The following is a 24,895-nucleotide window of genomic DNA, read 5'->3' as shown; positions in this document are numbered from 1 at the left end:
AAATGAAGGAAAGGCACAGAGGGCAAGTGACAAAGAATCTTTCCACTTGTCTGGAGTGTGGTTCTAAGCAGCCTATGGGAGGAGCCTCCAAGGCAAAGAAAGCTGCAGGAGGCTTTATCCTCCCTTCCTCTCCTCCCTGCTCCTTCCCGTTCTTTTATCATTGTGCCCTCCCCTTCCCCACCTCCCATCCCTTCCAGTTTGGTGTGAGCTTGAGCTCCCTCTACTGGCCAGACTTCAGTGCCACAGGGAGCCAAGCCCATGAACCCTCGCTCGTTTCCTTCTTTCCTCTGGAGAGACTCTGCTACCCCCTCCCCCACTAGGGGGTTCAGGAGGGACTGGAGCATGTAGAGAAAACAGGGCTGTTCAGCACACTGGAGCTTTCCAAGGTCTGAGCCTGCACCTCCCCATCCTCAACACCAGGAGCATTTTCCTCACACCCTTACCTCACGCTCAGTTTCCTGGAGCCCCAACTCCATACCAGCTAATTCACAGAGATGTTGATTTCCGGAGCCTATGGCTGATACATCAGCTCTGACTATGGAACAGAGATCCCAAGATGAGTTGGGAACAGAAAGACAAAAGACTGAGACAGATAGCAGAGAAAAAGGAACCCAGAGAGTGAAAGGATATAAACCCACATTAAGACAAAGATCAGGACTTTGTCCCCAGGCCTTTCCATCCACCCTGGGCTCATATGAAGAAAAAATTTCCCTCGCTCCTTCAGTGTGCCTATGTTAATACAGAACAAAGAGGAATGATTGTGTTGATCAGATCTTCAGACTTAACAGAGATATTACACTTTAGGGGCAACTCCTGGAGAAGTCCTCTCTCCCACACCCCTGCCCTGTTCTCCTGAGAGGGCCCATCCTGGAGCTCACATCTTCATTGTCACTTCCACTGAATGAGTACTCTGGCTCCAGCCCCTTCTCAGTGATGCTTCTCTCCTCTGGCATCGGCTTATCCAGCCAGAGGAGTTCCTGTGGTGAGAAGACCCACTCCAATGCTTTTCGGACCCCCACCAGGTCTAGCAACTGCAGGGATAGAAACAAAGCCAAGGGTTGTCAGCAATAGCCATGTCTCTTAACTTCCTCAGTGAGTAAGAACAAAGCCAGAATCCACTTACATTATCACCTTACTGAGTAACAAAAGTGCCAGCCTTGCCTCTCCCAGGTCTTCAGTTTTCTTCTGGGCTTTATATCCCTACCTGTGGCTGATCAGCCCAAAGAGATTGGGAAAGGAATTGAACCAGGTATCCCAGGTCTAGCCCATCTGTAGTCATCTCTTGGCCATCTTTCTTTGTCCTAGGATTCCCAACCAGGCAGAGCCAAGGCAAGTGACAGAGGGTAGATTCTTGCTCTCATTCAGGCCTTGGCCACCCTCTCAGGCTGAGTCTCCTGGGAGCCATCAGGACACCACCCAACTCTGGCCCGAGTAACCATGAGGAGGAAGATGATGGCTGCAGGGGTAGACTTGATTATCCAAAGCAGACCCAGGCAGGCAAGTTGGATGGCTGTGAAGAAGTGGACCCTCCTCAGAGGCACATGCCGCAAGAGCAGAAGGTCCGGCTGGTGCTTTGCTGGCATCAATAATAGCTGCACCCTCTTCGTGAACTGGGGGAACAAGAGGAGGAGGAAAGCAGTGTACTCAGGTAGCCTGGAGGGTGTCACTGTTAGCTATCCAAGCCCAGTGTTGGGAATGGTCAGAAGGCTCCCTTGGTCCCCTCCCCAACCACAGCGTGGCAGCAGAGTCCCTGTGGCCAGGAGAGGCAGGAAAAGAGGAGAGGAGGGGAATTGGCAAATGCAGGCAGGAGGTACCAGCGGGAAAGAAAAGGAGAAGAGTGGGGTTACTTGGTGATTTTAATGGACTCATCTGGATGCTGCTAATTGCTGTCACCCCCATGTATAGGAAGATGCCATAGAGCAGAGGCATTGGGATGAATTGGTAGAGAGAAGTGGAGAGCTGGCAAAGTAGTTCACCTCTGCCAGCTGCCCAGATACCCACCCCCCCAGGCTCCAACCCCAGCATCCAGCCTCCAGCATGTAAGCTACACACTTTGTATTGCCTGCTTTCATTGAAGCTTCACATCAATCAGATGGAGTAAATTCTATAATTTTCTCCATTTTACAGATCAAGAAATTGGATTTCAGAGAGGCTAAGTAACTTGCCCATTACCTCTCTTACCACTCTTCTCTCTCACATTCCTCTCTGCTCTCTCTGTTCCTGCTATACTGGCCCCCTTTCCTTTCCTCACTTTGTCCAAATTTACTTCTACCCCTTGCAAGGCCTTTTGCTTTGCTATTCCCTCCACTTATGTTTCTCTTTTTTTCCCCCCGACCAGGGATTAAACCTGGACTGCCAGAGAATTCCCTATTCCCTCCACCTAAAATGCTCTTCCCTGACATCCCTCTCACTACTCACGCTTCTCACTACTCATGTCATGACACCCCAGAAACCAGCCAATCTAAAGTAGACCCCTGGGGACTTCCCTGGTGGCTGAGTGTTTAAGAATCCACCTGCCAATGCAGGGGACATGGGTTCGAGCCCTGGTCCGGGAAGATCCCACATGCCACAGAGCAACTAAGCCTGTGTGCCACAACTACTGAGCCTGCACTCTAGAGCCCGCGAGCCACAACTACGGAGCCCATGTGCCACAACTACTGAAGCCCGTGTGCCTAGAGCCCATGCTCTGCAAAAAGAGAAGCCACCGCAATGAGAAGCCCACATACCACAATGAAGAGTAGCCTCTGCTCGCCGCAACTAGAGAAAGCCTGCATGCAGCAACGAAGACCCAATGCAGCCAAAAATAAATAAATAAATTTATAAATAAATAAAGTAGACCCCTAGTGCTCTTAATCACCTTACCCTCTTTTATTTTTCGTAGAAGTTATCACTATCTGAAATTATCCTAGTTTATAGCTTTGTTTTTATCTGTCTCCTCTCACCAGAATGCAAGATATGGATGATCTGTTTTGATCACCGCTATATCCCCAGTCCCTGGAACAGTGCTTGGCACATGGCTTATGCTCGGTAAAAATCTGCTGAATGAGAGTCACCTAGTTAGTCAGCGGCTGATCCGGTCCATCTGGCTCTTTCAACTACCCTCCTCTCACCCAGCCTCCGTGACCTTTCCCTCCGCTAACCTCTTGCCGTCCTGCCTGTGAATTTGTGTAACCATTCTCCACATCCTCCTTGACTGCTTTGCTGTCTTGGCTTGTTGAACCTTTCTGCTGTTACTTGTTGCTTAATTTTTATTCATGTGTGTGTGTTGCTGACAGGGGCTTGGTTCCATATTCTTCTTCAGTATTACTCCCCTGCCCACCCCCTTCTCCCAGGTGCCTCGCAGAGCCTTGCACACAGTAGGTGTTTATAAACATCTGGTGAGGGAGAAGTGAAGGGGTTTTGCCTCAAAGTTTTTCTGGGTTGTGATGATCACACTCTTAGTCTAAGGCTCATTGAGAGTCTGGAGCAAGGGTAGTGCTTGGGCCCTGGGGATGGTGGCATGTCTGCACCCTGCTCCACTGGGTAGAAAGCCTACTGGGTCAGAGTTTGGGTTCTCAGATAGATCTGAGAAACTAGGTCTCTTGGTGGTCTCTTGTAAGCTCCTTAACCTCTTTAACCTTCAGGTTCCTCGTTTTTTTTTTTTGTTTTTTTTTTTTGCGGTACCCGGGCCTCTCACTGTTGTGGCCTCTCCCCTTGCGGAGCACAGGCTCCGGACGCGCAGGCTCAGCGGCCATGGCTCACGGGCCCAGCCGCTCCGCAGCATGCGGGATCTTCCCGAACCGGGTCACGAACCCGTGTCCCCTGCATCGGCAGGCGGACTCTCAACCACTGCGCCACCAGGGAAGCCCAGGTTCCTCGGTTTTAAAGTGCATATGCCTCTCAGCGGTAATGTGAGGATTAAATGAGACTATGTATGGAGAAAACTTAACACAGTGCCCAGCATGTGGTAAATGTTCAGCCAATGTCAGTTCTTCCTATAGTTATTATTATTACTGACCTGCCCCCGATGCTGGCTTGTCTGACTAAGGTGCCTTGAGTATAGGTGCCAGGAAGATGGAGATTCTTGTGAGGATGAACACCGCCAGGCCCGTCGGCCTCTGCTCTCTGTGGGGAAAGGAGGAGTTAGCTAGGGTCTGGGAGAGCCCCTGGGGTGCCCAGGCTGGGCACGCTGGCCAAACATCGCAACAGACCCTGGCAGGAGGGAAGCGGAGGGATCCCCCGACAGTAACCTGGCAGGGAGGGGACCTTAGCTTGGTGTGAAAAGTTGGCCGAGAGGAAGGGACAGGTCACTTCAATACGGGGGTCCCAGTCCTCTTCAGCAGCTCAAGCTCAGGGCTGCTCTTTGTTTTTATCTTTTATTTTGATGGAAAATTAGCGATTTTTATACTAACATAAACACTTCTACTTCATAATTTGCAAAGTTGATTTCACATACTTTCGACAGTTAGACTGTGTTTCCAACAAAATTGTTTTTGTGATGGTTACTTTGTAATATCAATGAGGTGCTTCTACACTGAGTGGGGATTATTAGGTAGCACCTCATCCTTGCTCAGCCCTGGCTGCCTCCACACTCATATCCATGATGCTCCTCTGGAGGCCCCTCCCAGCCTCATGGCTGAAGGAGGAGAGGGGAAGACCTGACTCACCCACCTCAGAGCCCAGAACCCACCCATTCACCCCACACCAGCGCTCATGGGGCAGTGAGAGAGCCCTCTGGAGTCACCAGCTTACATTTTTTTTTCCTTTTTTTTGCCATATGCAGGCATCTCACTGCTGTGGCCTCTCCCGTTGAGGAGCACAGGCTCCCGACGCACAGGCTCAGTGGCCATGGCGCACGGGCCCAGCCGCTCCGCGGCATGTGGGATCTTCCCGGACCGGGGCACGAACCCGTGTCCCCTGCATCGGCAGGCGGACTCTAAACCACTGCGCCACCAGGGAAGCCCACCAGCTTACAATTTAAGCTGCCCAAATAACTCTGCCCTGTACCCAATACCCCACCTTGCTGCCCACGTCTTATTCCAGCCCCCTGAATACTGGCCTCACCTGATGCCCAGGAAGCTGGGAGCCTCCCCTGGGGCACAGGCTCTGCTCTCTCTCCAAAGACTGTCCATGTGGGCCAGGGAGATGACAGTGGCTGAGACATACCAGGGCAGCCCAAGAGCTGATGTAAGCAGCATCAGCACGGACACACAGAGGAGGTCCAGGTGGAAGCCAGCTCCCTTCTGCAGATAGCGGTGGGGCAATGAGGATGAAGCTAGCCCAGATCTGGGCCCTCTGTCTTCTGGGGTGGGAAAGGGGGAGCCTGGACCCCACCCTGGAGCTCCTGTCCCTTGGGCTAGGGACCTAGGGTCTTACCCAGCAGTCCTTACCCGCAGTCTATATTCAGTGCAGTTGAGGATGACCCCTGTGGTCTGCTGGTCCATGAAGATGAGGATAGACAATAGCAGGGCAGGCAGGGCGGCTGCCACACTCAGCCACCAGGGGTTGGCTCCAAAAGGTAACACTAGCCAGCCATGTCCAGGGAGTGTGGGCTAGGGAAGGGCAGTCCGTGGACAGGTTGGAGAGGGTATCTCATGAGCACCTCACCTGCACACTCCAGCCTTGGCACTCTTCCACAACTCCCCCCCTCATCCTCCTTCCCCCCTCCCCGCATGCTCTAAGACACTGAATGCTAGGTGGGAGCAGTCTGTATGTGCACAGCTGGTTCAAAGCATCCCAGTGCAAGGATGGCAGAGGGCAGAAGGAGGGGGACCAGCCTAGGGGTTGGGCTGGAGCTAGGGGCTTTGGACTTTGGTTCTCAGGGTCCTTCCCTCCCTGTAAGAGGAGGAGGTGGTGGAAGAGGCCCGCCCACACTTCTTGATGTACAGAGAGCTTCTCCCTAGGCACCCCGCACCCCCATCCAGCGCTGGGCAACTCAGGTTCACACCTGCCTAGATCTGGGGCAGGGGCAGGGCTGGGTGTGTCTGAGTCTGCTCTGATTACAAGCGTCTGGTGTGGGGGAGGGCCCCAGTTGCTGCCTTGGGTTCTGAGCCCCTGAGGCTGCCTCAGTTGGAGCCCCCGTGCTCTCCTGCCGTGAGGGAAGCTGGAGGGGAGGTCTCCAAATGCACAGGCAAAGTTTAGGCGCTAACAGTGCTGAGCCTTGTCCTGTGTACTGTCATGCCCTGGGCAGGGAGCTCCAGCTTTACTGGATCAGAGCAGGCAATCGTGGGTGCCAAGAAGAGTTTGGGGAGTAGTGTAGTGGGTAGGGCCATGCCAAGAGTAGGGAGAACATGTAACAACAATAGCTAGCATTTATTGAGGTCTTGGTATGTGCCAGTCCCAGAAATGTGATAGTGCTATGCACTATGATCTTCTGTGAATCTCAAAACAACCTATGAGGTAGAAACTATGGTAGTTTATTATTTCCATTTTATAGATGAAGAAATTGAGGCTCAGAATGCGGGTTAACTTCCCTAAGTCACACAGCTAGGAAGTGACAGAAGTGCAGCTCAGACGTAGGGCTGGCTGACCAGAACCCATTCTTTTAACCCCTTACCTATAATAGTAGCTACCTATTCTGTGCTTGCTATGTGTCTGGCACACGATGTGTCCTCACAACAACTCTGTGAGACCATTATTATACTATTTCTATTTTATGAGTGAGAAAACAGAAGACTAGAGAAGAAGTATGGGATCTATTCATCTTCCTCCTCTAGGGTCCTTTCTGTTGGCCCTGCTTTGCCCTCTGCCCTCCACTCCCAGCTCTCACCTTGAACTCTCTGGGCACCGTGAGCTTCGGCGTGGGTAGGCCCAGGAAGGCATCGAGGCCACAGCCCAGCAGGATGGCCAGGACTGAGAAGAAGTCACCCAGCATGTTGCACACCTGGCCACCCAGCAGACACTCAATCAGGTTCAGGCCACCATCCCCTTCCTTCTGCCCCCTTTCCCATTTGCAGACAGGGCCCGAGGCCAAGAGCCAGTTCTCTCCCACAGAAAGAGAGGTGACACTCACCATGGAGGGGAAGAAGCGGCTGGTCTTTACGTGCTTGAGGGCCATGGCAAAGAGGAAGGAAGTAACGAAGAAGAGAATGGAGAAGAAGGCAATGTCTGGGACTGTATGACAGCCAGGCCCATGAGGATGGCCTCCCTGCAGGGCACACTCAGGTGGGGACAGCAAGGATGCATTGACCAGGCCTAGGTCTTGTGTGGAGAGGCGGTCCTGGATGGGGTTATGGGCAGTGAAATAAATGTCCACTGATGTCCACCGAGACTGAGTACACAAGATAGGAGATCTGCAACCAGAGCAAATGGCTGGGCCTCAGTGACCTATGAGGGGTGGGAAGAGCCTGGAACTACTGACTTCTTTGGTCTCCACCCTTTCTTTCCTGGGCCCTCCCAGGAACAGGCCCTCACCACGCTGAAGATGTCATCTCTGTCTTTTGGCTTTGTGCTTGTCCACTGAGACTCATTTCCTGGAAGGAGAGAAGAATTCAGGTGGGGACTTCCCTGGTGGCACAATGGTTAAGAATCTGCCTGCCAGTGCAGGGGACCCAGGTTTGATCCCTGGTCTGGGAAGATCCCACATGCCGTGGAGCAACTAAGCCCATGCGCCACAACTACTGAAACTGCGCTCTAGAGCCTGCGAGCCACAACTACTGAGCCCGCAAGCCACAACTACTGAGCCCGTGAGCCACAACTACTGAAGCCTGCGTGCCTAGAGCCCATGCTCCACAACAAGAGAAGCCACCGCAATGAGAAGCCCACACACCGCAACAAAGAGTAGCCCCCGCTCGCCGCAAGTAGAGAAAGCCCGCGTGCAGCAACGAAGACCCAACGCAGCCAAAAATAAATAAAAAATAAATAAAATAAATACATTTATTAAAAAATATAAAAAAAGAATTCAGATGATTTTTCCTCCCCTGGAACCTTCTCTAGCCCAAATCAGGAGCCTAATTTCACTGGTCCAGCTGAACCAGACAGTTCTTAGTTCTGACTCATCTGTCTGCTGACTCCGATCACTACCAAGTCTGTCCTCAGGAAATTGCCTCATGCCCTTGTCGCTTCAAATTCCCTACCTATCTGTAACCCAGGTGCCCGGCACAGGGCAGACACCCAACAAATGGATGAGCACACAAATCTGTGTGTTTCCACTGGGGCCAGAATTAGTCTTGTTCATGCCTAGTACAGAGTCTGGAACTCTTGAGAGGACACGTCTTCCTCAATCCTGGTCCATGTGGAGGGAAATGTGCAAGTGTAACACTCCAAGCTCCTCTCCACCCAGTCAGTAACTTGGCCCAGGAGAAGAGCAGTGATTTATTTGATTGGTGAGTTTGGGAGAAGCTGGGCATGCCTGGCCCTGCCCCTTCTTCTCCCTCTCTGGGGAGTAAGCTGCCTGCACCCTGCATGCATTTAGCTCTGCTCCTCTAGGGTGAGACAGTCCCTGTCCAGTGCAACCATGACTGGGTGGGTAAGTTGATCCAATTTTGGTTTCATCATTAGGAAGCCCATACACCCATAGATACAACAATGTTCTTCTCTCAGCACTGGCAGAAATAAAGATATTGGGTCTGCTCTGTTGACTTATTTTTCATCTGACTCAGAACCAGAATAGGGAAGAGTGCTGCTGGTTACTGGGTAAGTACTCAGCATTTTGCTGAACTTAACTAAGGGGGACAGTACGGGGACAACCCTTCCTGCATCCTCCCTTATTTTGCCAAGCTCCCTATTTTCCTCGCCCACCTCCTGCGTCTGTGTACTGGCAGCCATAGGCAGGAGAGCCAGGTCTCTGGATGGGATAGGCATGGGTCAAGGTCAGCATTTTGCCCATGGCATCATAAATGAAGACAAGGCTGATAAGAGCACAGAAGCCTTCCTCGGTGAAGCGGGTAAAGTAGCGCACCAGCACGCTGGGCTCCGTGGCCACCAGCACCAGGCAGAAGGTGGCCACCCAGATGCCCACCCAGAGGCAGAAGGGCAGGTAGTCCAGGCTGTGATCTCTGGGGCATGAGAGACAGGCAGGGCTTGGAAGTGCCCATTCTGCTCCCAACCTAATCCAGGTCAGGTGCCCCTGGAGCCAGTTTCCACCCTCCCCTATTGACCCAGCTGAGACCAGGCTGAGGGTGTGCTAGTGGGTCAGGTGAGGTGGGGGAGTTCTCCTACCTGCTGAAGGAGAAGAGCAGGTGTTCAAAGACTAGCACTGGCCCGGTGCTGCTGAGGATGGTGAGGGGCTAGCCGGCCATCAGGCAGAAGGCAGCTCCAGTCAGTGCCGTGCCCAGGAAGCTTTCCAGCACCCCCTAGAAGCCAACAGTGGGCCCTGTCAGCACAGGACCCTGGATTCCTCAGCCCAGGAACCCAAGCTTCCGAGGAGTCTCCTCAGCCCAGCCATAGACCCAGAGGAGGGGGAAGGGCATGGCTGGTGGAACACCAAAGCTATGCCTACTCCCCACACGCCCACCTCCGACCCCCACCTGAGCACCGTCGGTGGCTTCTCCCAGCAGACCCCCGAAAGTGATGGCGTTAGTGACGGTAACCAGGTAAATGTAGAGCACGGCCGAGAAGCACTGGGGGTGCAGGGCGTCCAAGAAGTCTTTGGGGTACCACGAGGCCTTCTGGCGCACGTCCTGGACAAGGAGCCTCCCGCCCGTGGGTCATCAGTGATCCAGGTTCCCGCATCCCACGTCCCTGGGGCCAGGTGAGCCTCCCCCGCCCCCCCACAGTGAGCGCACACCTCGGGGCCCGTGTGACTCCTCTCCCCGCCCAGGACAGCTACCCTCGCTCCCACCCCAGCTCTACTCACCTGCCAGTCCGCCGCAACTCCGGGCTGGCCGCGTGCAGCCCGCGGCCATGCCTGTCCTCAACCGGGGTCCTTCGCCGGGCAGAGGGACTCTTGGGCTTCCACAGTTGCGAGGGGAGCCTGAGGACAAGGGGAACCCGAGTTGGCTGAGGATCCCCGATCAGACCACAACTCGGCGCCGGAGTTCGCGACACCCTGCCCCCTGGCGGCGGCTCGTGTCTCTGCTGGCTGGGGGCGCGGCTCTGACCGCGGAGACCTGGGCCTCATTTCAACAAGGTCCAGATCACATTCTGACCTTCTAACAAGAGTGAAAGCCAGGCTCCGGCAGGGGAAGGTTCAAGGTCTCACAGCGACAGAGTGGTCCAGCAGAACTCAGGTCTGCTCCTTTCCTGTCCCCTCCCCTACCCCACTGCCCCTCCTCAACAGTGGAACTGGACCCAAGGCCTTTGGGGAAGGATCTCTATGGCATGATGACCCCCAGATACCTTTTGTGCTCAGAAGGCAGACGTTTAGGCGGGGAAATCTGAGCTGTTGGGTCCCATCGACCTAGAGGGAGCACTGTCACCTCCTCTAGGAAAGCATCCAGGGCTGCCAGAAGGTCATGAAAGTTGGTGGCCCACCGAACTGACCACTGGAATTGCTGGGGATAGGGGCACAGAGGGGCACTAAATACAGATCTGCACCCTTACATGCATTTTCACAGTTTCAAAACTAGACACAAGTCACATAGGCAGACGAGTCATTCAAGCATTTATTCACGCATGCATGCATTCAATGAGTATCTGTGGGTGCCTCCTGTGTGCCAGCCCTGTGCTAGGTAAGGGGTGGAGGTGTGGTGGTAGCCAAGGGAACTTCAGTCCTCATACTCACAGACATGAAGCCACACTCTGCTTCACTGCTGTCCTGATCACACGTAGAGAGTCCATATACTCACGGACACAAGCGCGCACACACGTATACACACACACAGAGACACACACGTGCCTGCCCAGCTCACCGGGTCACTGAGGAGGATGGCCACTGCCTGGCCCATCTCATGGTGGCCCCTTCCCTGTGTGGGAGGGCCAAGGAGGAAGGCAGAAAAACCTGAGGAAGGAACCAGGTCCCAGAGAGAGAGTCAGAGGCTGCTATCTCACAGGGCAGCCCTTGCTTCTGACCTCACTACCAACCCCCTATACACACTCCTGAGCACACCTTCTTTGCAGCGCTGACTGCCACCCCTCCCTGAGTACCAGTCCCCATCCCCACCCCCAGAGAACTGGACCCAAAAATCTCCTAATCCCCTCGCGGGTAAAGGCCTTCTCTGGGCTCCAGGATATCCAACCCCCACTCAGCAGCCTCACCTGCTGGGGAGGGGCACCTCAGTAAGGGGCCCCAGAACCACTGGATCCCGCAGTCGCACAAAGACCCCCACTGGCTGTTCCAAGAAGCCGAGCTCTCTTGCCAGCACAGCCCCTGCTTCAGCCCCTGGTGGGAGCTTCTGTCTCAGAGGGTTCTGATACTGGGTTGGGGTTCAAGGAGACAGAGGATGAAAGGTTATTCAGGGAAGGGGATGTTGGCAGGATCTTGACTGAGGAGGAGTCCAGTGGAGGGTGGACCTCTGTTAATCCCTAACTCCTCTCCCAGCCCTGCCCAAGGAAGTGCCACAAACCTGTTCCTTCAGGGGAGCTTCCTCCTTGTAAGAAGCCTCCCTTGGACGAGCAGATCCTACAAAACAGGATTATGCGGTGATTACGAGCACAGGCTTTTGGGGTGGATCTACCAGGGCTCCCTGACCAGCTTTGCCAAGTTGTGAAAACTGGAGCACAACTTTCCCCTCTGCTTCTCAGTTTTCTCATCACTAAAATGGGGATAATTGTGGTATTACCTCCCAGGGTGGTTGTGAAGATTAAGTAAGATACTGTGCGTGGACCTCTGGCACAGTGCCTACCAAGACCATCCCTTCACAGAGCTCTGGCTGTGGTGATTCTAGCCCCTCCATTCTTCTCCCCTCACTACTACCCCAGCTTCTTCTCACTCATGAGTCCTGGGTTGAGGTCCAAGCTGAGGTTAGGCCACTCTTGGTCCAGGAAGGTGCAGGGGAGATCTGGGACCCTCCCACCCCAGGGTTTTTGGTCTTGGGCCCAGGGAGGGGCCTCTCACCTCAGCAGGGGCTGGTGCCTGTGGTCTGGATGAGGTGTGGGGGTCTCTCAGCTGCCCTCTCAGCTCTGGGCTCAGCGACTCCACTCTGGTCACCTGCTCTGGAGAACAGAGGTGGGGCTCCCACCCTTTCCTGCGAACTCCCTGCCCCTGAACTCTCCCCTTTGCCCTCTGCTCAGGTCCCTTTCCCTTCTGAGAGTCTAGGGAACGCAGCGGCCAGTGAACTTTCTCTTCACTCTGCATTTCTATCTCTCCCCTGTGACGGGGATGGGTAATCCCCCAGGGTGGGGCGGGGTGGGCTCTGGAGAATTCCAAAACTTTGTGGGGGAAATCTTATAGAAATGGCATGGATGCCCAGGCCCTCCCAGCAAAGGGTCGCAGCATACCCACGAGCTCCAGGAGGCTCTGAGCTGGACAGTCCAGCAGGACAAGGCCCTTGGCCATCAGGCTGCAGAGCTTCTGGAGGCTGGGCAGTGCCACGGTGGGCACGGGGGGGGCGCTCCACCTGCCTGCACCCACTTCCAACTTCTCCTCAAACAGCACCCACCTGTGGTGAAGAGGGGCAGACAATGTTACTGAGGGCATCTCTCCCAGGTTCAGGAGTGGGGACACAGGAGAGCCAGGGAAAGTGAGACAGTGGGGAAGTTGCGGGCCCAGTGGTACAGAGTATGCCCCTCCCGGGCAGTCAGCCCTCATCTTGGGTCTTGGGGAACTCAAAACCAGACTGCAGGGAAGGCTGAGCACCATAGAGGGTGAGGGTCTGAAATGGGGAACACAGGAAGGAACTCCTGATTGGGGGTGAGAATACCACGCCACACAGAGGAAGAGCTGGGAGTCATGGAGGAGGCCCCAGTGGGGGAAGGGGAAGGGCCCTGTAAAACTGGCCTGGGTCCCACTCATCTGCCTGTCTCTCTCCACTCCAGTGCCTGGGGCCAGCCCAGCAGCTCATTCAGCTGAATGAAAGGCAGAGGGTCCTTGGGTACCCCCTGTTCCCTGCTGTCTGTGTCTAAGGGGCCATCAGGGCTGGGGCCAGAGCCAGGGCCACTGTCCAGCTCTCCTGTGGGTATATTTTCACAAGCACTGGAGACTTCAAACTCCTCCTGGCCTGGCAGCTTCATCTCGGTGAGGCTTGCACAGACTCTCAGGGACCGGTGTGTTCCTAGGTTCTGAGGCCAGGGGCCCGCTGGCTGGCTGCATTTATAATGCACCCCGCATGCAGCACAACACAAACAGCAAGGCCTACTGACTCCAGAGCCAACCAGTCACCTCCTCCCCTGCTTGTTTTCCCCATTCTCTGCTAGCCTGAGAGTGTGAGGCTAGCTTGACCTTTCCCAGGCTCTCCAGAAATGCCCAACCTGGGGCAAAATGGCGGTGTGCATTTCCTGTGGGATCCGGTCTGACCCCACTGCATTTTGTGTAAATTAACAGGAATACATCGCTGGCTTGGGTCTTAGGACTGACCCCCAGGTTATACTACCCACTTGATACCCATTTGATACTCTGTATCAAATACAAACACCAGATACCGTGGACTGTTTTGAGTGTCACCAACACACCCTGAGGGCACTCATTTGGACAAACAGAGACCTAATAACTAACTGGGTCTATAGAAGTCAAGCAGGCTAAGGGAGAAGGGAGATAGCAGGCAGAGGCCCTGCCCACTAAATGGGCTGATGATGGAAGGTGGAGGCAGTTCATGAAGAACAGATGCCTGAGTCTTAAATTCCTTTGTCTAACAACACCTGGAAACTTCGTAATTTAGCTGTGTGCCTGGGGTCCGCCTCTCTAACTCAGCCCCGCTGTGAGGATGGAGGAGCCAGCTAGGGTGTGCGTGTGGAGGAGTTCCTGGCACTAGATGTGCAAGGGAGAACGTGGTCTATTAGCAAGTCCTGTTGGCTCTACCTTCAAAGCAGTTCCGGAATTCCACCACATCTCTCCACTTCAACGTGGTCACCCTGTTCCAAGCTGCCATCATGTCTCACCCAAATTATTTCAATAGCTTTCTAACCTTTTACGGTGATCTCTCTGCTTCCACTCTTCCATTCTCCACACAGCAGCCCTAGGGGCCCTCATTTATTTTTATTTTTATTTTTTAAAATACATTTCCATTTCACTCAAACATAGAGGTTCTTTTAAAAGGCAATCAAGCCATATAACTCTTCTGCTCAAAACCCACCCAATACATTCTCATTACTCTTTTTTTTTTTTTTTTTTTGCGGTACGCGGGCCTCTCACTGTTGTGGCCTCTCCCGTTGAGGAGCACAGGCTCCGGACGCGCAGGCTCAGCGGCCATGGCTCACGGGCCCAGCCGCTCCACGGCATGTGGGATCTTCCCGGACCCGGGCACGAACCCGTGTCCCCTGCATCAGCAGGCGGACTCTCAACCACTGCGCCACCAGGGAAGCCCCTCTCATTACTCTTAGAAGAATAATCGAACTCTGTCATGGTCTATAAGATCTGATCTATAGTCTGGCTCCAGCCCTCCTGCCTCCCTGATGGACTCTCATACCATTCTGTCCTTGCTCACTCCTTTCCAGCCACACTGGCCTCCCTCTCTTATGTGAAGCCTGTTCCTTCCTGAGGGTCTTTGCAGTGGCTCTTCTCTCTGCAGGGAAGGCTTTTACCCCAGATCTTCACAGGACTGGATCCCTGTCACCTACGTCTCATCTTAGATATTACCTACTCATGGAGTCCTAAGTTTCTCCATCACATTTCTCTGTTTTATTTTCTTCCTGGCAATTATCACTACTAGTAACTGCCTTGTTTATTTTTTTTTAATCATTTATTGCCTGCCCCTACACACACACACACACACACACACACACACACACACACACACTGGAATGTACCTTCCACGGAGCAGGTATTTTATCTATCTTCTTCACCACTGCCCCTAGAGCACCTGGTGGCGCTCAATAAATACTTGTTCAATGAGGTCATAGGAAGGGAGAGGCTGGGAAATGAGCTGAGCTTCTCATTGAGGCCACATGAGGGCGCTGCTCCCCGCGGAAACGATCGCTAGGGCCGCTCCCTTGGGCCAAGCGGCAGGGTTTGCTTCCCAGAGCGGACCCACTAGGGCGCAGAGATGGTGGGGATGGCAAGAAGGGGCCTTGATCCTCCGCCTTGCCCTGAGCCACTGCAGACTGGCCTGGCGGGATGGGGTGCGGGGGAGCGCAACAGCGATGGGGCGAGAGACCCATCAGGCTCATCTGAATGCAGGTCAACCTCCCCACTGGATACCTGGGACCCATTTCCTCTCTGAAAAATGGGACTCAGGCTGGCCCTCCTCACCAACCCCAGGTATGGACTTGGGTCAAATTTCTCAAGTCCAAGGAGTTCCCAGGGCAGGAATTAGAGGAGCAAGTCACTATATTACCAGTTGGGAGTTGGGTGCTGAGTCTGATGGGGGAGTTGGTTTCAGTCCCAGGAAGAATAGAAACTGGCCTAGGGCTTGAGAGGGTGGGGAATCCCCGTGACCACCCCTTCAAGAATGTGTCCCAACCCCAGGGGCAAGTGACTCAAGGGAGCCTGAGGGGAACAGGCGCTGGATTTGGCATGAATACCCCCTCACAAGCACAGCCTCCCTTCCCTCCCCCATTCCAGCTAAAGTTCAGAGGGTCTGCCCTTGCCCTCTCTGTGGCCCCAACTACTCTGGCTCCCCAGGCTGCCTGAAATAGAGGGCCACCATGCCTCCACCCTCCCTGGGCCCTTCTCCCTCTTGGGTCTCAAGTGCCCTGAGCTGCACAGGTTGGTGAGGGAGGTGAGTGAGGGTCTGTCTGTGGGCATCAGTGGTCTCCCAGACAGGGCCAGTGAAGATGTGCTGTCTGGGAGAGCAGCCCTGGGCATGAGCCCTGGAAAATACCCTGGCCTAGGAATTCAAAGACCTGGTTCTCATCCTAGCTGAAACACAGACTTGTTGGGTGTCCTTGGGCAAAGCCGCTCCCCACTCTGAGCCTGTTTTCTTCCACCGAAACTGAGACAGTTGGAGTAGATGATTTCCAAGGTTCAAAGTAGACCTTTAGCAGTACACTGAACTGGCCCTGAGGGGCAGGAAGCAGTGTCACTAACTGGCTGCCTGGGTGTAAATCCCGGCTTGGTCACTTTCTAGCAAGTGGAGAAGAGATTTACCTTTGCAGAACCTGAGTTTTCCTAACAGCAGAAGGGGAATAATAAAAGTGCCCATTTCATAGGCTTTATTAAATGGAACAATGCATGTAAAATAGGCCTGGTACATAGTAAACACAATAGAGGGAGGCTGTTATAATTAAAAGCTATGAAAATAGTCACTTCCAGAGTGGGGAAGAAAGAAAATATCATATAGTGAAATGTCAGTTGCATCCAACCACTGTGCTAGGCACATTATCTCATGTAATTCTTATGACAAGCTTTTAAAAAACTCACAGTTTTTTAAAACTTTTAATTTAACTTATTTTTTAAAAAACGACGTGAGTCTAATCATAGAAGAAGAACTATAGAAGAAGTTGTAGGGCTTCACTGGTGGCGCAGTGGTTGAGAGTCCGCCTGCCGATGCAGGGGACACGGGTTCGTGCCCCAGTCCGGGAAGATCCCACATGCCGCGGAGCGACTGGGCCCGTGAGCCATGGCCGCTGAGCCTGCGCGTCCGGAGCCTGTGCTCCTCAACGGGAGAGGCCACGACAGTGAGAGGCCCGTGTACAGCAAAAAAAAAAAAAAAGAAGTTGTAAAAAAAAGCAGGTCTCTGGCTGGTACCTTTCATCCAGCTTCTCCCAATGGTAATATCTTACATCACAATAGTATAATATTCAAAACCAGGATGATGACATAAGCACAACACTGTTAACTAGACTGCAGGCCTTATTCAGATTTCACTTGTTTCTATATGTACTCATTTGTGTGTGTTTGGGTGTATAGTTTTATGAAATTTTATCACATGTATAGATTCACTTACAACCAGCTGAGCAAATTGCTCAGCCTCGTTAAGCCTTGGTTTTCCCATCTATAAAATGGGGGTGGGGACATCCCTGGTGGTGCAACAGTTAAGACTCCATGCTCCCAATGCAGGGGACCGGGGTTCGATCCCTGGTCAGGGAACTAGATCCCACATGCATGCCAAAACTAAGAGTTTACATGCCTCAACTAAGGAGCACGCCTGCCGCAACTAAGACCCGGCACAACCAAATAAATAAATAAATAGATAAATAAATAAATAAAAATGGGGGTGAAGATACTATTTTCCTCAGAGAGCTGTTGTGAGAATTAAATGAAATAATGTATGTAAAGCTCTTAGAACAATACCTAAAATGTAGTGAGTGCTCAATAAATTTAAGGGTTTTTTTTAGAAAAAAAGCACATTTTTGAAAAATGACTTCAATACATAAATAATTCGCATTTGTTCTAGAGAAAACAGAAAATGCTCATAAGAGTAAAAATAACATAAAATAAATTTTCAAATGCCCTTTTACCCCAAAATAACCACTGTTAATTTTACTCACCCCACAAATTTGAGGTATATTTCATTATTCTTACTTTATCATAAGAACACTGAGGCTCAGAAAGGTTGAGCAGTTTGCCACAGTCACTGAACTTATGAATGAGGAGCTGAGATTGAATGCACGCTCTTGCCTCCAGGAGCTCACAGCTGGGGCCAGCAGACAGGCCTATGAGTCATACCAATCCAGGGCAGACTGGAATGAACAGCCACTGCTGGTTTCTGAGTACTTGCTATGTTCCAAGCACTGCATGAGCACCTTGCAGGTTACCTCAGTGAGTCTTCACAGTAGCCCTTTGAGGTAGCTAACGTTCCCATTTCTGGATGAGGAAACTGAGGCTCAGAGAGATATTTTGTTCAAGGTCAGAGTTAGGGGCCGGTGGACCCAGGGAGCAGAAAGGTGTCGGTCACATGCCTCAGCCCAAGCTTAAAGTCTCCTCTCTGAGGGATTCAGACAAGATGCTAGGAGAGTGTCTGGGGAGAGAGTCTCTCCAGCTGGAGCTTTGGGCATCTCTCATCCTGGGGCTGGGGTGCCCTTCTCTGACCCCACCTTGACCCCAGATACCAAGATCCAGCCAAGATTTGGAGTGGACCCTGACAGCTGGAGCCTGCTTCCACTTGTCACAATGCCGACACTCCATCTGGAGTGGAGGGGTGAGAGCCTTTGAAAGGAAGAGGCAGAGGAAAAAGAGAGATCGAGTCTGCAGAGCAAAACCACCCGAGCCCTCAGTAAACCTTTTTACCTCAGGCTTTCCGGTCGCCTCTGACCTAGACTGCCAGACTCAGGAAGTGTTGGGAAGGCAACTGCAGGTATGTGATTATTGAGTTTCAAACTAATTACTTATGCTCCCCTTACTTCCAGAAAAGATTTAGACAAGAGACATAGAAACAAGTAAATATTTACAGAAGGATTAAAGAGCTCCATAATGAAATCAAATTGGAGAAGTAAGAAATCATTGTCTTCAAAATGCTGGACTGGGGATAATCACTGCAACTGAGCACCAAAACTTAACTGTGAGCTTCCTGGCAGTGGATGCAAAAAGGGAGCATATGAATTCCACACCTGCATTATCTCATAAAAGGAAGTACCTATACCAGATACCAGATGAGCCAAACTTCCTAACACTGAACTACAAGAGGAGTTTATTACACCTCATTCAGGCACTGGCCAGGGACCTTCTATGTAATAATATCTAGAACAGCGTTTTTACAAGGGATATTCCATGTGAACATCTCTTATGTTGGTGGTTCTCAACCTTTTCAGAATCGATATTTCCTTTTTTTAAATTTATTTATTTATTTATTTATTTATTTGCGGTACGTGGGCCTCTCACTGTTGTGGCCTCTCCCGTTGCGGAGCACTGGCTCCGGACGCGCAGGCTCAGCGGCCATGGCTCATGGGCCCAGCCGTTCCGCGGCATGTGGTATCTTCCCAGACCGGGGCTCGAACCCGTGTCCCCTGCATCGGCAGGCGGACTCTCAACCACGCGCCACCAGGGAAGCCCGATGTTTCCTTTTTATAACAAATACATTAACGTCCCTTTACTATTCTGAAATGAAGTTCACAAATAATATCCTAACTGCACATTTACTCTTTAAAGAAAGTGAATACCCTAATTAATATAAAAGAGGTGATTTAAAATAAAATAATATTATTTGAATAGGCAAATGCTTGGTCAGACTACTCTAGAAATCTCAGTGTAGTTGCACCTACACAGACTTACCTTGAATGTGACAACTACAAATACTAATGGACACAGGTTTGTCGTTTGGCAACTCAGATAACGCCAAAATGAAAACTCATGCTAATTTCATTCCTGGAAAAGTCAGTGCAAAAACTCTTTTTGTATTTTTGTGTGAATTAGAAATGAGTCTAGGCTCAAGTAATTATAATCAAAATTTCACCCATATAAGTATCTGACGGGACACTCAAAAACAGTGGAAGTTGGGGCAATTCTTAATTGTGTGTGCCTGACGTCCTTCCCCCACAAATGCCTGAGGACTCCTCTATCGGTGACAACCAAAAACTCTCCCACAGATTACTAAAATATCCCCTAGGAGGTAGTATCTCTTCCTTTGTGAACCATTGTCTTAGATCAACCTTAAGTTATAAAAAAGAGCAAATGGGAATTCCCGGGCGGTCCAGTGGTTAGGACTCCACGCTTCCACTGCCGGGAGCACGTCCCGATTCCTGGAGAACTAAGATGTCGCAAGCCACGTGGCGTGGCCAAATAAAATAAAATAAAATAAATTTTAAAAGAGCAAATGGATATTGTTAAATTGCAGCTCTGTGACCACATTTCTAAGAGGAACCAAACTTATACATTCCTGGTACAGGATGTGATGTGACCTCGTTCCAAGGCTGAGCTCTGGAGACGTTAATAATAGTACTGACCTATTTATATAGGGCTTTCCCTTTTGCCAAGCACTTTCAGAGATGCTATCTCCTTCAATTGTCACAAGAACCCCCTAAGTAGATTGTTATTCTCCCCCCATCTGAAGATGAAGAAGCCGAGGCACAGAGAGAAAGTTATCACACCCTGTAGATCAGGCACTGTTGATCGTCATAGAATTGTCTCAGCAAGACTTTTCACAGCAGCACGACTGCCAACAATTCACTCTGGACATCACTGGCCAGTGCCTGAATACAGAACAATTGTTTCAAACCTTCATTTTATATGGAGGAACCTGAGGCTTGAGGAAGGAGGCAGGTTGTGTAATGGATGAGAATCACTTGCCTGTCCCTCCAGTGAGCCATCTGTGCTAGGGGATGACGGAAGGGGTAAAGTCCTGGGGCTGGAGATTTAAATCTCTTGAAGCCACAGAAATGGAGGAGGATGGCTTGGAATCCAGGCATTCGCCAAGCACATCATAAGTATCCTTTCCTCAACATCTTCTGGGGATGATAGGGATTTCAGACGTCCCCTTAACACACACCCCCACCTCATCCATTCCTATCTATCATCCTATTCAAATGGATCTTGACCCCAGGCCATGAGACATAAGAGCCTCTCTACACCCAGGTGCACAAGAAGTATTATCTGGCACTTCCTCCAGGGGCCCCAGTCAGCATAGGAGGTGCATGGGGACTCCAAGGATCAGGCCTGAGTTCAAATCCCGCTGCACCCCCCCAAATTGCCTGATCAACTGGCTCTCATGGGGATAGAGACACGGATGAGAGAAATCAGCTTGGGGTAGGAGAAATGACCCCTTACCGTGAGCTTCCAAGTTTGGGTAACTGGGCTCATGGCCACCTGGTGATAGAAGTACCCTCAGTGGAGGAGCCCCTCCGTTATCCCCAGCCAGCCGAGTTCTGGCTCTACTTGGGACTCACTTTTCTGGTCAGAATGGAAGGAGAAGGCAGCTGAATCCCATCCCCCAGGGGTCACATGCTTCTCTCTGAGCGATGAGGGCTGCTTTTTTGGGTAGAGGTTTCTGAAACTTTGAGTGGCCTTGCAGATCCACCAACTCATTGGTAAGAATGGCCATCTCGCAGCAGAGAGGGACCACTTCAACTGAGGATGACTGGCCCAGGTGAAAGCAGCACCTTACTAAATTCCCACTGGAAGGAAAGGAGGGAGGAAGAAAGGAAGGAAGGAACAAAGAATGGGAGGGAGAAATGAAGGAAGAAAGGAAGGAAGGGGGAAAGGAAGACAGAAGGAAGCATTTGGTCCTAACTGCAGCTGTCACCAAGTAAGCACCTACTGTGGGCCAAGCATCATATTCTGCTACTATTATTATCCCCATTTTACAGATAAGCAAACTGTAGATCAGAGAAATTGACTAACATGTCCAAAGTTAGAAAGAGAGAAAAATAGCAGAACCTAAATTTGAACCCGTGGCAGTCTGGCTCCCGGGAGTGTACCCATTTCACTAGCTGCCCTGTTGCCCTTACCTAGGCCTCCCTCCAGTCTGTGAGGCAGAGATTCTTAGCACCTCCCCCCAAGACAGATGGAGCACTGAGCCTCAGTAAAGCTGAGGATGTTATTGTCGGTGGAGGCAGAGAGAGGGCGGCCATCGTCTCATGCATTTGTTCAGAATAGTGTTGAGCTTAAGAGCACAGGCCGAGGAAAAAGAGAGGAATTCTAATTGAGGCTGAGATTCTTACTAACTGGGTGGCCTTGGGCTGTTACTCACCTGTTTTTAGCCTCACCCTTTTAAAATAGGGAGGAGTATCTAGTCTTAGGGCAGTTGTGAGGATCACGCAAGATCATGAGCACATGTGAAGTGTCATTATTTAAAGTTCTTCTGCCTCTGCCTCAGAGGTTCAGATTTCGTTCAGATGCTTAACTTGTTATCCTAATTATGCAGACCAGTGCTTCATAAACTGGCTGATGTCAGAATTGCCTGCCAAAAGTGTAAATGCTTGGGACCCACCCCAGGAAGTTTTAAATTAGGAGGACCTCTTTATCTTAAATAAGTTCCCAGGTAATTCTGATGCATAGCCAGGTGTGGGAGAACCAATCTATGAGCATAGACATCTCAGCCACAGTGGGAAAGGGACTCAGGTGGGTCCCGTCTCCAAGTCCCCTTCTCCCATTTCTTGTCACCGCCAGCACCTCCTTCCCACTGGCTTGCAAGTGCTCTCCCTAAATGAAGGTCTGTATGGCCTAGCTGACTCAGTGACAGTGTCCCAAGGAGCCTGTCTTTCCAGAGGCCTGGGAACCCAGCACAGACCTGGGAAGCAGGATGCCAAGGTTTCTGCTGTGGATTTGCCCCCTTGTGACTCACTAGGGGCCCAGGGCCAGTAGGTTTCTAAGCCTCAGTTGCCCACGGTCCACAGATAGTCAGGGAAAGAAGAGTGGCCTGTCTGCTTCCTCAGGAGTGTGTCCCTGTCACTTGACTGCCAGAGAGCAGGTGGGGTAGAGAGGCCTGGGTAGAGAAAGGGGAAGAGGTGAAAGAATCCTGCATAACTATGCTTTCTCACTGACGTCTCTCCTTTGATGCTCACAGTGATAGGGAATAAAATCCAGCATCTACCTTGGGCCTGTAACATTCTCTGTTATCTGTCACTAGCCTTTGCTTCAATGTTATCTCATAACCCTCCCTCCTTTCTGGCCTGCTTGCTGTTCCCTGAGTGCTCCAAACTTGTTCCCATCTCAAAGTTTTTGCCCTATTTGCACGGCTTAGAATACTTCGGCAATGGATCATCACAAGTCTGGTTCCTTCTGCTTATTCAAGCATCAGCTTACAGGTCACAGGCTCAGAGAGACCTTTGCTAATCAGTCACCAAGTCTAACGTGTTGCCCCAAGCACTGGGACACAACATCCTATAGCATATCATTGAATTTTAACTTTCATCTTAGCGATTGTCATCATAGGATCTAGTTTACTTTTTAATTTACTTAATGTGTTGCCTGTCTCCCCCTACGGTAGAGTGCAAGCTCCATAAAAGCATATCCTTGGCTGTCTTGTTTATTGCTGTGTCCCTAGTGCCTGATAAGTGTTCAGTGATTATTTGTGGAATAAATGAGTTAATGACTTTGCCCCAGAATGAATCGTGATTCCTTTTTCTGATTAGAGGACACCCAAAGTTCTGAGAGAAGTGACTGTCCCCAAACCATTCCAGGCCCTTTGTATTCTTTTTGCAGGTCCTTCCCATAAAACCTGGCTGACACACAAACCGAGCTGGGGTGAGGCTCACAGGTGTGATGAAAGCTTGGAGTTGCCCAATGAATGGGCTAAGACTGATGTGAGGGTGAGAAGGCAGAAGGTCACAGTGTGTGAAGGGAGAGGCAGGCTGGGACGGGAGAGCAGGGTGTGAAACTGGCAGTGGTGAGGGGAAGGGGGTGACTTGGCTGTGTGTCAGGAAGTGTTTCCCTCCACCCTCCCCTGGGGAGAGCCCTGACCCCAAGGTGGCTTCGTTTTGGGGAAGCAGGCTGTCAGGCAGCTGCTGAGGGAGAATAAAGGTGTGTCCTGGGTGGTGACAATCTACTGAGGTCCTAGGCCCAATACTGACCACCAAAAGGAACAATCCCACAGTGGCACTTGGCCAAATAGGTGACAGGTGAGCTTCCTCCTAAAAACCAGCCCAACCACACATGGAGCCTCAGACCTGTGGGGAAGGGAGAGAAAAGAGGTTGCTAAGGAAGTGGAACAGTCAGTATAGAATGATTAGTAATAATAATGATAATAATAGGTCACATTTATGACAATATGTCTGGCCCTATACTAATTGCTCTATATGTGTTCCCTCGTTCAATCTTCACGAAGCTCTCTACAAAGTAGGCATTATTATTATTGTTATTCCCATTTGAGAGATGTGGAAACTGAGACTCAGTGAGATTAAATATCTTGTCCAAGGTCACACAGTAAGAAGCAAAGTTAGGATTCCAGCTTAGATCTGTAGTGATTCCAGGGCATTATGGAAACCTAAACCTGGGGAGAGTTGCTAGGGACAAATTAAGAGGGAAGAGCCCCATTTACCCCTGCAGAAGTGGGGATGGGGAGGGAGAGTGGGATAGACTATGTATAAATAGCAGGCCTGTTTTTATCCCTACACATGGGCTGAATCAGGCAAGCAGCTCTACCTGGCACAATTTGAGGGCTCTGAATGCCAACCCAGCCCTGTGTCATACAACTCCCGTCCCAGCGTGTCCCTGGGAGCTGAAATGCCTACTGAGAGAGTAATTTCTTTGGGTCGGGACATTGACTCCAGAAGACCCCTGTAAAAATTCGTAAGTTGGAAGAAAAACACATCAATCTCCTGGCACCTGTTGAACGTGGCAACCTAGGCTAGCCAGCTGGGTCCTGTGGGAGGGGGCTCAGCTTTTATGTTGGAGAAGAAGGTGGTGCTCAAAGGCAAGGAAAAGTAGGAGGCTTGTTTCACAGCCTGTGTCTCTCCAATCCCAGAAGCCTGGGAATTATACTGAATAGTTCAAAAATCCTAATGGAGACAATGTCCTCTGGGACAAAGATGGGGAGAAGCCACTCCAGTGGCTGGAAGAATACCACTAACTTCCTTTGCTTTTGCTGGGTTGATACCAGGTGCCTGCAACTGCAACTCTGGTAACCTTGGGCTCACAAGACCTCCTGGCATTCATGTGTCTAATTTTAAATGATAAATGAATTAATTATTATTTACTACTTGATTTATAGGTAGGCAAAGAAGAGGATTTCTGAAGCTCAGAAGATGACATGGGTGGAGGTCTCTGGTTTAGAGCAGGGATGACCGGAGGGACCAGGCCTGGAAGAGAGGAAGGAATGAGGGGTGTCCGAGGGCGAAGCGCAGCTCAGCAGTCCCAAGGCTGCAGCGTGACAAGCATCTGGGGAAAGGTAGGAGCTGGTCCCCGCCACCTGCCGGTCAGCAGCCCTACCCACAGTCAGGCCGCGGCTGCTCTGGCCTAGTCCCAAAATATGTGAGCACCGCCCCCTTCTCCCGCCCCTTTTCCCAGCCGCGCCCACGGGGTCCGGGGCTGGGCGGCAGGCGCCTGGAGCCCGGCGGGAGTCCCAGCGCGGGAGGAGGGGGGGCGGGGCGGCAGGGGGCGGGGCGGAGTCTCGGCGCCTCCCGGAGCCTT

General features: G+C 51.5%; 1 protein-coding gene and 1 long non-coding RNA gene across 2 annotated transcripts in view; one reads left to right on the top strand and one right to left on the bottom strand.

Annotated features, from left to right (window-relative positions):
- Positions 1–24,826, top strand: part of LOC114892467 — a 51,942-nt gene extending 27,116 nt beyond the window's left edge. Inside the window, exon 3 of the long non-coding RNA XR_003792735.1 lies at positions 24,477–24,826. This is a non-coding gene — a long non-coding RNA (uncharacterized LOC114892467). The remainder of the gene's footprint in view (positions 1–24,476) is intronic.
- SLC4A9 (solute carrier family 4 member 9) lies at positions 4–13,029 on the bottom strand. The gene is given in 24 exon segments (XM_029217434.1): positions 4–535; positions 879–1,031; positions 1,437–1,614; positions 1,874–1,940; positions 4,034–4,104; positions 5,044–5,222; positions 5,370–5,531; positions 6,749–6,862; positions 6,992–7,179; position 7,355; positions 7,393–7,451; positions 8,719–8,975; positions 9,139–9,272; positions 9,447–9,612; positions 9,776–9,892; positions 10,258–10,412; positions 10,770–10,844; positions 10,846–10,858; positions 11,116–11,273; positions 11,424–11,479; positions 11,915–11,962; positions 11,965–12,012; positions 12,298–12,461; positions 12,815–13,029. Coding segments are annotated over 24 exon segments (2,832 nt in total). The 3' UTR covers positions 4–481.
- Positions 24,827–24,895: the final 69 nt, after the last annotated feature.

The sequence above is a fragment of the Monodon monoceros genome, unplaced genomic scaffold (assembly GCF_005190385.1).
Source record: "Monodon monoceros isolate NGI ecotype Baffin Bay Population unplaced genomic scaffold, NGI_Narwhal_1 Super_Scaffold_12, whole genome shotgun sequence".
NCBI lineage: Eukaryota > Metazoa > Chordata > Mammalia > Artiodactyla > Monodontidae > Monodon > Monodon monoceros.
Note: the sequence above shows the minus strand (reverse complement) of the source record. Positions and strands in the feature narration are given on the sequence as shown.